The sequence below is a fragment of the Vigna unguiculata genome, chromosome 5, assembly GCF_037176805.1.
Source record: "Vigna unguiculata cultivar grain cowpea cultivar isolate G323 ecotype 2 chromosome 5, ASM3717680v1, whole genome shotgun sequence".
NCBI lineage: Eukaryota > Viridiplantae > Streptophyta > Magnoliopsida > Fabales > Fabaceae > Vigna > Vigna unguiculata.
In genome coordinates, this window is record NC_140796.1 from 9,278,201 (window position 1) to 9,291,337 (window position 13,137).

The window sequence follows — 13,137 nt, forward strand, 5'->3', positions numbered from 1 at the left end:
AGCTCCCACCAGCTTATTCTATCCCTTTGCCACTGTGAATGAGAGTTGTTGAGAGTTGATTAAATATTTCCTTCGATCGGTAGGGTGTTATAAACATGAATAAACAATATCAAACAATTTTTGTGCTTTTGAAAATAATTAAACATATATAATTATTATCTCATAATGTTTTTAAGATATTAGGTAATCAATTATATACTATAATGTTTTTGAAATATATAATAAAATATTATAATATGTTATTACTTAATAAAATAATATCTTTCAATATTTTAGAGATATTTAATATAAAATATTATCTTTTTAAATAATTTCTAATTAATTTTTATATAAATATTGAAATTCAATAATTACTATAAACAAATAAAAATATATCTTTTTGTGAAAAAATATATTTATAATAACATTTTAAGCTAAAAAAATTATTAATAAGCTAAGAAGATAACCAAATATAATAAATATATGTTACATTCAGTAAAGAATATATATATATATATATATATATATATATATATATATATATCATAAAAATGTATAATATTAGTTATCATTATCTGTTTAAACTGATAATCTCATTACGTAATAAGTTAAAAATGAATTTTTTTCCTTTTTCTTAACAAATACCAAGTAAAAAAAAAAAAACTGCTTTAATTCGACCTATTTCTAATCCGAAATGACAGTGTTCTTCGTGATCAACTCTCCCTATCTTCCATGGTGAACAATTTATTGATAGTTACGTAGTTGTAAAATTTTGAAATATTATAGGACTGAGGTAACAGGCATGTATGACTAGATAGATGCGTAAAATTATTTATAAAATTAATTGAACAGGTTAAATATGATTTAATTAATAAATTCACAATTTTCTCTTTCTTTTTCCGGAATTTTATTCACAAAATATGCTTTTGAAAAACAACTAAATAAATGAATTTATAAGGAAAAACATGAGAATATTTAGTGATTATATTATTTAGTTAAGAATTATTTCAATTATGTTTATAAATAGAAAATGTACTATTAATATATATATATATATATATATATATATATAATCCTATAACAAGATTATTTTAATTGAATAAAAATAAAAATATTTTTATTGAAAAATAATACCAAAGTACGTAGTTACAAAAAGTTAATTATGTGAAAAAAGATATAAATGATTAAATTAGATTTTGAAATGATATAATTTGTTATAACAATAACCATATTTGATTAGATAAAATATACTTATATTTGTTTTCAAATTTATTGAGAGTTAGGGTTTTGATTCTCTATATATAAGAAGTTTCACCTCACATATATTATCATACTATATAAATGAGAAAAATAGTTTGAGTTTTTTTCCTTATTTTTTTTACTATTTGCTTAAGCCCTTTCTGTGTTCGTAAGAATTGAGTAATCGTCGCAGTTGGTCATCGAAGATTCTTGCAGTGCAAAAGAAAGATAAAGGTAATTTCTTGATTCATATGTTTGATAACATTTTTCTTTCTTTTTTTTTTCAAGAACATTCTAAATTTTATCTTTAATCCAAACCATGAAGAAGTAAAAGGCTAGAATACTCTATATACCTTCTATTTTTCTTTTTTAATTATTTTATTTGTACAATTATTATGTGATTAGATATATATGATTGTTGTTTGAAGGGTCAAAAGCATTATGACTTAGCTTTAGATTGATTTTGTGGAGAAAAGTTCATTCGTAGAAGAGTTCCTTTCTCAGATTATCTAGATTTTAATTTTGATGATATCAAATCAATTACGTTTAGGTCAAAATATTCCTTCAATGTCTACCAAAGTTTCTAAGATAGTGATAATTCATCAAACACATTTGTTTATTAAAATTTTATTTTAATTAGAGGAAATAATTATAAAATTCCAAGGACCGAGACTAAGATAGTTGTAGATATAGTTAATATTTTCCAAAAATTCAAATTGTGATAATGGAAACAAAGATGTAAAATTTGCTAAAAGATTTCTATGTTATAAATTGTGAGTGATGTATCATATTAATTTTTACTTTCAGGTTAAAAAATATGTTGTGTGAAGATGCGTTGCTGGAAATTTTATCAAGACTTCCGGTGAAATCTCTTAAGCGATTCATGTGCGTGAGCAAGTACTTTCAATCTATCATCTTGGATGCTCGTTTTCTGAGAATGCATCTTGAAAATTCACGCAAAAGGACTCATTTCTTGTTAAGTTACTTAAGCGAAGGTAAAACTTCGGGCTTTCTGATTCCCTTACCTATAAGTTCTTTGTTGGAAGATTCAACACCCTTGTTTAATGCTGATATTATCAATGGATCTAAGCCTCAGAGGGAGATGTATAAGGTTATTGGTTCATGCAATGGCTTGGTCTGTTTGACTAAATGGAACCGAATGCTACCCGACATACTCTACTTATGGAATCCTGCTACAAAAGCACTAATTCAAAATCCATATCCTCCACATTCCGAACAACTTTCATTAAAACTTCATGAGAAAGAAAATGTTGTTATGGTGGGGTTTGGCTATGATAATTCAAGGCATTCCTACAAAGTGGTTGCAATATTTGGCCATATGATGGATTTCGAAGGTGATAATCATCCTTTTAGATCAGTAATTTGCAACCTGAATGACAAGATAGGTTGGAAAGACATTCAAGATTTTCCCGTTGATCCTACTGCAATGAAAGGTAATGGAATATACCTAAACAACACTCTTAACTGGTTAGGGTCACCATATTGTAACATCTATGACGAAGATGGCAGTTATATTTTATTTGATGAAGTGGTGATAGTTTCGCTTGATCTTGAGACTGAGATATACAAACAGATATTGCTTCCCTCCAAACTTAATGGGGTGTCTGTAGGAGATTTCTGCTTTCGTGTTGGAAAACTCCATTGCAATGAAGCTCCACTTATTGGAGTTTTGAGTGGTTGTTTAAGTCTTTTTCTTCATAATCGCAAGAAAAAACGTCTAAGTATATGGCAGATGAAGGAGTTTGGGAATCAACAATCTTGGACTCTCTTGCTGAACGTATCTCTTCGAGATCTTGGATTTAATACCATACGATCACCTACGAATTTCGGTTATGATTATTACCTATGGACTTTAGAAAATCAACATTTTTCTTGCAGTTATAGCAATTTTCTACCTCTGTGCCTGATTGAGAATGATCGTGACATCGTGATCATTCACGGTTCCTTTCAAGGTTGTGTGAAGCAAACAATAGTTTATAATCTAAGAGATAAGACAATGACTTCCAAAAAGATGGTTCACAACTTACGTTGGATCTATCCTTTGGATTATGTCGAAAGCTTGGTTTCCCCTCTATTAGATTAGGTGTTCTATAATGATTTTTTAGACATAATTTTTGTTATGTTAGTGAATATTGTTTGTAGATACTATCTTTAATTTTGGCTTCATCATGTCGAGTCCTCTGTCAAATTTAAAATTTTTTAATTGAGTTTCTATCAAAATTATAAACTTTTGAGCCATCAAAATTTTAAAACAACTTTTTTTCGTGCAATTAAATATTTGTTTGTGACAAGATCATTATTGTGGAGTGTAACATATTATTTTGATGAAAGAATAATTGAGAGGTCTCTCTTAAAATTTATTGTCATATAATATTTTGATACAAGAGAATGATTATGAGATCTCTTTCACAAATTTATTGTATTTATTTGTTTTAAATTTTAATTTAATTAAAATTATGAAATTAAATTTAATTAAAATTATATAATAAAAGAATATAAAATTTAAAAAATTTAAAAATTTAAAAACTGAAAAACTAGAAAATGAGAAAATTATGTAATTATATAAATATAAATATGTAATTATAAATTATATAATTATAAAAGTATGAAATTATAAATTATATAACTATAAAATCATAAATAAAAAAATTATTAAATTACTAGCGAACACACTCACGAACAAACCGGCGTAAGTGTGTTTGCATTTTCTTAATTTTTATAGAAATTTAAATTAAGATGATTAAGACATATATTAAAATATGTACATAAAAAAAGTTTTGAACATAACATTTTTAAAGATAAAAGAGGTTTTTACAATAACGGTTAAGAGTAAACTATTTATAAAATAATTAATTTTAAAAATAATAATTAAGTGTAAAACGCAAATATGGTAATGTGAACACAAAAGAGGATATCTCTTTATATATTGTTATAGATTAAATTATATTTCATAATATTATGTTTTTTTTAATTTTGTAGTTTTATAATTATCTAATTTTACAATTTATAGTGTAAAATCCTAGAAAATGGTATTTAGAAGTGATAGTGGTTTAAAAATAGTGAGACTCGATTATTTTAATATTAAAAAGGTTTTATTATAAATAGAATTGTTATAAACGAGTTTCATTATTTTAAAACACATAATCTCTTTAGAAACCACTTTTCTAGAACTGTCTGATTTCTCTCTAAAAGTTTTGTCTTTCCGGTCGTCTAATTGAAGAACCGAGACCGTAGGATTGATCCTCTCGGTGAGCTCTTCAATTTGGACCGATTAGTTCCTCCGTTCGTGTAAGTTAAGTTCCCGCTGTCTTTTTGGTCTTTTCTGTTTTCTGTTGCATGTAAGCCTCTTCCGCTTGCATGTGTTGTTTTATTTATTAGTATGAGTCTCTGCTGATTAGTGATCATAATGGTATATCCTGATCGTTCTTGTGATGTTTCTATATGTAGATAGAGCATCTTGTGGAGTTAGAGACGTTTGAAGTTTATAGAGTTGTTTAAGCAGGATACTAGGTAAGGGAAGCTAATGTCTATTATGTCTCACAAACTTGTTAAGAATGTTATTATATGATTATTTTATAATTGACTGATGTGTTTGATAGGTGAATTGAGTTGTGATGTTTGAAAACGATAAATGCTTAGGTTTTATATGTTGTTTGAGAATAATTGTATGCTATGGGTGCAATTGGATGCAATTGATGTGAATATTTTGATAGAATTAATGTTTGATACTCGAATGGTCTTTGGTGGAGGTTTTGCAGTTGTATGGATTGGTTGAATATGTATAATTTTGCTTAAATTAGTTTCTGTAGAATTATGCAGAATTGCTTACTCGCTGGGCGAATAAGTTGATATGCAGAATTATTCAGAACACTGATCTGCAGAATTATGCAGAACACTGATCTGCAGAATTATGCAGAGATTCGCATACTCGTTGGGCGAGTGCTACTCGTTGGGCTAGCATGGGCCAGTGACTGGGCTAGTGCTACTCGCTGGGCTAATTTCCAAGGAACTTCCAGACCTGTACCAATGGCTGAGCGAGTGGTACTAGTTGGGCGAGCATGGGCCAGTGGCTGGGCGAGGGCTACTAGCTGGGCGAGTGAGTCAGAACCTGAAACTTGTATTTTTGAGTTAAATTGGGTGGTGCTTTAGTTATCATAGAAGCTTTATAATTATTATGAATGATGAGTATATGATATGAGATTGTTTGTATGATACTGAGTTGAGATTGGTTAATGCTAACCCAAGGAGGATTAACAGTGATTGTGATAGTGTATGCATTGAGGTAGGGATTGTCTTGGCAGTTATCCTGATGCTTTAATAACCATTCAAATTCTCAAGTAGAGAGGAATAGGATATGTGGTGAGAGGAGCAGAAGGTCCTAGCCTAGGGGTTTTTCCTTGACCATAGGTGTTAACGAACTTATCTTGTATGTGGTAGAGTTGTCGCTCTTAAATCTATCACTACAATGCATGTATCCGAATTAGTTGAGTCATAGTTTATAAATATATGTATGTGGATATATGCTTGTCTGTAGTTGTTAGATATATCAATATTATATGGTTTAAGAAAATTCTTTAAAAGTCATTAACTTATCTTTCTTATGTGTTTTTGTCTTGTGTTGTATGTTTTTCTTTTGTGATGATCACCTATTCGGTGGGAGCAGTGGTGGTTGCAGTTTCAGAGGCACCCCTGAAGGTTGAGGAGTCATCTTTTAGGTCGAAGGAGGTCTCAGTGGGAAGTTATTGTAAGTGGTTAACTTGTGTTTAGAGTTAGAAATGTTTGGTATGTACAGTTGATATATTTATATAGTCTGATCATTTGTAAGACTGTATTAATATACTTTATACATTTGTTTTTATTTGTTGTGAATACTAAGGTGGAATATCCTATTTTATTAGTTTTAAGCTGCTAAAATTGGGATGTTACATATAGTTTCATAATTTTTTAGTTTTTTAATTTTTCTAATTTATATAGTTTCATAATTTTTTAGTTTTATAATTTTTTAACCTTATATTTTTATAATTTTATAGGTATATGTTTCGCATTTCTTGTAATTTATATTTTTTATTATTATTTTTATTTTAGAAAATAATTTTTGTTAGTAATGATATGTTTAGTTGTACTAATTTACTGTGCAAAGAAAATAACAATACATGATTTGAGGGTGAAATGCACTTTCCTCTATTTGAGAGAGAGAAGAAGAAGAGAAATAATAGGATTATTTGGTTGATGGTAAATTATCCTTCATAATCTTCATAATAATGAAAGTTATGTTTTTTAAAATAATGCTGAGCATAATAATTAATATCCCAAATTTTTAAATTGTTTGTCAAATCATTTTCTTAATATGTAATAAGTAAGTATATTGTATTTTTATTATTTTTTATTAATTTTTTTCAATTTTTTTATTTTAATATTTTTTATAAAATAAATCTAAATCATCTAAATATAATTTTAGGTTGCATTCAACAATAAATATAATTTAGTAATTTTATTTTTCTTTCAATTAAAATTAATTTTTAATTTTTAATCTATCACATCAATTATATCAATCACAAATGTTTATAAATTTTATTTTTAAAACCACTCACTTGCATTCCAAAATCACTTAAAAATAACAAGATAAACTTTTTCCTCTAATCCAATTAATCCTTATCATCTTTCTCCAATCAGTTAACTTTTACAAATAAATACACCTTAAATCTTTGAGAAAGATTTTATTATTATGATATATTATAAAAAGAATTATATAATGACATCTAAGTAGAATGACGATTCAAAAGATAATTCTCATATATTACATAATTAACATAACTTTAATTTATTTACTTGGTCTTTTTTCTTTTAAAATTCCAAAAAGTATTCATCTCGTCTCGTACCTTTCTTCTTAGCTACCTCATATCTCATATTATCAAACAAATAATTATCGCTTGATATGGGATAGTCCTATTAAACATATGATATGTCATTGTCTTATCAAATGAGATGACTATAACAACGAATTACTTTTAAAGTTTATTTTTGATAATATTTTTAAAAAAGTAAATCTCATAAACAAAAAGAATAAATGTATAACTAGTAAACAGTACAAAACTATTTATTTACTAAATTTAAATAATATATACTGTTTTACAATGAGGCTAAAATAATAGTTGTAGATATAGTAAAAATTAATTTTCCAAAAATTACTCTAAATAAAATCATATTTGATTAAAATATATTAAAATATTCAAAATTGTTTAAAACTTTCCAAAACAGGCCATGTAATATTATTCTCCGAGACCGCTCCATTATTAATAATCAAAAACAAGTGTTTTTAAATTTTATAATATTACGAGAAGTAACAATAATTTACAAAATATATTCACATTTGATTAAAATTACTTTAAAATGGGAGAAAGATAGTACATTTCAATATTTTTTTATTATCAATTAAAAAAATAAAAGATTTTTTATTTTATAACTTGTTTTTTAACCTAAGTAGGATTAGATATACTTGTATCAATAATTTATTATTTTATTTTATAACTTTATAATATTGTAATTTAATCCTACATTTTTGTTATTTATTTTAATCATTTTTAGAAACTTAGTTATTGGTTGAAAAAAATGTGTCTTCATCGTCTTATGTTGTCTCTTTCGTTTTTGCAAACTTTTCGTTTTTTCAAATTTGAAATAGTACTTCCTCCATTCAATCATGTTATCTCTTTTCTAAAAAAAATCTTTAAATTATATACTTTTTTAAATGAGATAATTTTGTACTTGTTTTATTAAAATGGGTAAATTTAGAAAACTTTACCGTAAGTTATGTTTATATAAACAACTTCAAACATGAGTTTTTATTTGATGTTTCGTACGTATTTTAGGATTGTATTTGAGTTGTTTATATTATTTGACATATTTTCGTTTTAATGTTAAGTCAAATACTAATATGAAACACGCTTAAAATGTCAAATAAACTTAACAAAATTTGATTAAAATGACTAAATTCAGCTATTTTGAAAGATGAAGACTAAATTGGTTTAAAGTTTCAAAATAGACTAATTCAAAAATTTACTGAAAGTTAAGGAGCCAAAAACATATTTAACATTTTTTTAATAATTGAAATATGTTGTAGGGTACACGTCTAATTTTGTTTTAGGTTAAATTATTTTATTAGTCTCATTTTTTTAAAATCTTAAATAGATCTCATTTTCTTTATTTGTTTTAATTTGGTCTCTAATTAAGAAAAATAGATATAATCAAGCCCTAATAATTAGAAGTGTTCGTTGTAACATCTCAAAATTTATATTACAATGTTTTTAGTATGTTAACACCTAAAATCTAATAATACATTACTTTTCATGTATGTTGTATCTAATCTAATAAATTATGAATATATAAATATAAAGATTATAAATATTTAGAATATACAAATAATTAAATATTTTATAAGAAAATATATTAAATACTTTAGAATTTATATATAGATATATGTTAATGGTAAATAATGTATAATCAATTTTATTACAATAATGGAAGAAAAGAAAAGTCTAAATGTAAAACAAAATTTTGTGGTAAATGATTGAGTTATATTATTCAATATTTAGTGGCCACAAATTTTTGTTGAACACGGTTACAGTTACAAAGTTTATCCGAAAGTAAGAAAAATTTAATTAGTATATATATATATATATATATATATATATATATATATATATATATATATATATATATATAAATATCATAAAATAATATAAAAGTGTATAATTTTAATTATCATAATTTATCTGTTTAAACTGATAATCTGATTACGTTATAAGTTAAAAATGAATTTTACCTTTTTTTTTTTTACAAATAGCAAGTAAAAAAATTCTTTAACTCGATTTATTTGTAATCCGAAGTGACAGTGTTATTCTCCTTATCAACTCTACCTATCTTCCATGGTCAACAATTTTTTTATGATGGGGATAGTTACTAAGTTGTAAAATTTTCAAATATTAGGACTGAGGTAACAACCATGTATGACTAGATAGATGCGTAAAATTATTTATAAAATTAATTGAACAGGTTAAATATGATTTAATTAATAAATTCACAATTTTCTGTTGTTTTCGGATTTTTATTCACACAATATGCTTTTGAAAAACAACCGTAAATAAATAAATTTATATGGAAAAACATGACAATATTTAGCGATTATATTTTTTAATTAAGAATTATTTCAATTGTATAATTAGAAAGTGTACTATTAATATATATATATATATATATATATAATTAATCCTATAACAAGATTATTTCAACTGAATAAAAATAAAATTGATTTTATTGAAAAATAATCACAAAAAGTTGTATGAAAAAAGATATAAATGAATAAATTAGATTTTGATATGATATAATTTGTTATATCCATATTTTATTAGATAAAATATACTTATATTTGTTTTTAAATTGATCAAGAGTTAGGATCATGATTGTCTATATATAAGAAGTTTCACCCCACATATTAACACACTAAACAATTGAGAAAAGTAGTTTCTGAATTCTTTTTTCCCTTACGTGTTTACTATTTGCTTAAGCCTTCTCTGTGTTGGTGAGGATTCAGTATTCGTTACAGTTGGTCATCGATTATCGCAATGGAAAAGAAAAATACAGGTAATCTCTTGATTCATGTTTGATAAAGTTTTTTTCCTTTTTAGTTTAAAAGCGTTCTAATTTATACCTTTAAATCAAAACAATACCATAGTATCTCTTTCTGAAAAGCTATGAAGGAAAAGTAAAAAACTATTCTATATATACCTTCTTTTTTTTTCTTTTTTAAATTATTTGATTTCTGAAATTATTATGTGATTATATATATATATATATATATATATATATATATATATATATATATATATATAATTATTGTTTGAAGGGTCAGAAGCATTATGAATTAGATTAGATTGATTTTGTGGAGAATAGTTAGTAGTTCACAGAAAAGTCCCCTTAATCAGATAGATTATCCCAATTTTAATTTTGATGATATGAAACATTTTACATTGACACGAAAATATTCCTTCGATGTTTATCTTAGTCATAGTTATATATATGAATCATATTTGTTTATTAAAATTCTAATTTTAGTGATAGGAAATAAATATAATTTTTTTTCCAGAAATTAAAATATTGATAACTCAAACAAATATGTTGTATGTGAAGGTGTGTTGTGTGAAGATATGTTGTGGGAAATTCTATCAAGGCTTCCCGTAAAATCTCTGGTGCGATTCATGTGCGTGAGCAAGTACTTTCAATCTCTCATATCGGATCCACTATTCGTGACAATGCATCTTCAAAACTCACCTAAAAGCACCAATTTCTTGTTACGCAACTTGCATGAAGATAAATATTCTTGTTTTGTCGTTCCCTCACCCGTCACCTCTTTGTTTGAAAATTCAAAACCATTGTTTACTGTTGATATTGCCCATGGATCTAAGGATCAGGTTCTTGGTTCACATAATGGCCTTGTTTGTTTGGCTAAATGGAACGAAAAGGGACCAATGTTTCACTTATGGAACCCTGCCACACAAGGAGTATTTGGAAACCTAATCCTTCCTGAGTTAAAAGAAGTTGAAATGCTAGGGTTTGGCTATGATAATTCAAGCCATATCTACAAAGTGGTAGCAATAGTTGTCCATCGGAATTCCAAAGATTATCCTCTTCAAACCTTAATTGGCAACCTGAATGACGAAAGTGGTTGGAGAGAGATTCAAGATTTTCCTGCTGATTCCACTATAGTGGTAGGTGATGGTATATGCCTAAACAACACTATTAACTGGTTAGGGATCCCAAATTATAAAGATTGTTACGATGAAGTTGATGGTTATGATGATGATGAGGACGAGAATGTTATTTCATTTGATGAAGTGGTGATCGCTTCGCTTGATCTTGAGACTGAGACGTACACACAGATGTTGCTTCCTCGCGAACTTAATGGTGTGTTTGTAAGAGATTTTTATTCTCTTGGTGAGGTGCTCCATTGCAATGAAGCTCCACTTATTGGGGTTTTGGGTGGTTGTTTAAGTCTTTATCTTCATAATCGTGATACAAAATATCTCAGCATATGGCAGATGAAGGAGTTTGGGAATCGAAGATCTTGGACTCTCTTGCTGAATATATCTCTTCAAGATCTTGGAGTTAACTTATATAGCCTCTTGCTACCTATATGCATAATTGAGAATGACCGTAACATCGTGATCATTCACAGTTCATTTCAAGATTGTATAAAACAAACAATAATTTATAACACGAAAGATAAGACAGTGACCTCCAAAAACATGACTGAGAACTTACTTTGGATCTATCCTTTTCATTATGTTGAAAGTTTGGTTTCTCTATTGCATAGATGAAGTGTTGTATCACAATTTCTTTTAAGTAAAATTGTTTTTTTTTATTATTATTTTTTTACATGATAATCATAGTGTTGTAAATTACTTTAATGTTATTTACGTGATTGCTTTTTTCTATTCAAATTCCAAAGACTATTATTCATCTCATCCCTTTCTTCCTAACTACTCCCATAGTGTTAACATGTTACTTCAAATCTAAACTAATTATCTGATACTATCAAACAAATAATTATCTCTTGATCAGTCATATTAAACCTCTGAAATGTGATTAAATCATGACTATAACTACGAATTACTTTTAAAGTTTATTTTAATAATATTTTTAAAAGTTGATGTCATAAACAAAATAATAGATGCATAATTTGTAAACAGTAAAACAATAATTATTTGCTCTAAATTTTAATAATATATATGCTAAATAGTCGTTGTACAATGAGGCTAAAATACTAGTTGTAGATACAGTAAAAATTAATTTTCCGAAAAATTACGCTAAAGAAAATTATATTTGATTAAATATTCAAAATTGACTTTTTCAAAACAGCTCAAATAATATTATTCTTCAAGACCGTCCATTATCAATAACCAAGAACAAAGTTTCTATATTTTATAATATTACGATAAGTAACAATAGTTTAGAAAATATATTCATATTTGATTACGACATTCATATTTCATTAAAACTACTATAAAATCGGAGAAATATAGTAATTTCCAATATTTTCTATTATCAATTAAAACAAAATTATTTTTCTATTTTATAACTTGTTTTAGAACCTAAGTAGGATATATATTTATATTCAATAAATTATTATTTTTATTTATAATATATGAATAGGTTAAATATAATTTAATTTTTTTAATAGGATAATTATTATTATATATTATTAAATTATATTTGATAAGAAATATACACTAAAAAAAGAAAACTTTTATAGCGTTTTTATTTTAGTGGGGTCTTGAACCGACAGAAAAAAATTAATTTTTATTTGTAAGTTATGATTTTTAAATTATTGAAATTTTAAACCACATATTTTACTGTAACTTGTTATTTAATATTTAAGAATAATATTTAAAAAAATATGGGACAAAATAAACTTGTAACCATTTAAAAATATTTGTACTTTTACTTTCTTAAAATAGTTATTCCTCTTTCTTTTTCACATAAGCTTCTTTTAATCCTAAATGTGAAACTTTTTTCTCTGTACCACTTTAATTTTGTTAGTCTTAATCAAAAGTCTTCTTCTAACAAGGGTGTTCAAAAAATATATTTTTTTAATTTGATCTACTTTTTTCCGATTTAATTCATTTAAAAAAATTCAATTTATTTAAAATCTATTTTATTTTATCTGAATCTCAATTATATCTATATTTTATATATATTTTTGAATTGGCTTCAATATTTCGACCCACTGACATTATCTACCTTCTTCCCTTCTCTTCTCTGTGGTTCGCATAACACTGGCAAATTTATATCCCTGAGATCAATTGGCTATGATGATGTTGTGTTTATAGACGTAAAATAATTTTG

The 13,137-nt window shown here is 25.8% G+C and overlaps 2 protein-coding genes across 2 annotated transcripts; both read left to right on the forward strand.

The window, feature by feature from the left end:
- The first annotated feature begins 2,035 nt into the window (after nucleotides 1-2,035).
- LOC114184323 (F-box/kelch-repeat protein At3g23880-like) lies at nucleotides 2,036-3,322 on the forward strand. Its single transcript, XM_028071632.2, has one exon. The coding sequence runs from the start codon at nucleotides 2,036-2,038 to the stop codon at nucleotides 3,320-3,322; it is 1,287 nt and encodes a 428-aa protein (XP_027927433.2).
- Nucleotides 3,323-5,124: 1,802 nt separating this feature from the next.
- On the forward strand, nucleotides 5,125-11,609 carry LOC146886045 (F-box/kelch-repeat protein At3g23880-like). The gene is made up of 3 exons (XM_085673279.1): nucleotides 5,125-5,335; nucleotides 5,903-5,983; nucleotides 10,423-11,609. Exons 1-3 carry the CDS (start codon nucleotides 5,125-5,127, stop codon nucleotides 11,607-11,609), a joined length of 1,479 nt encoding a protein of 492 aa, XP_085529405.1.
- The last annotated feature ends 1,528 nt before the right edge of the window (nucleotides 11,610-13,137 follow it).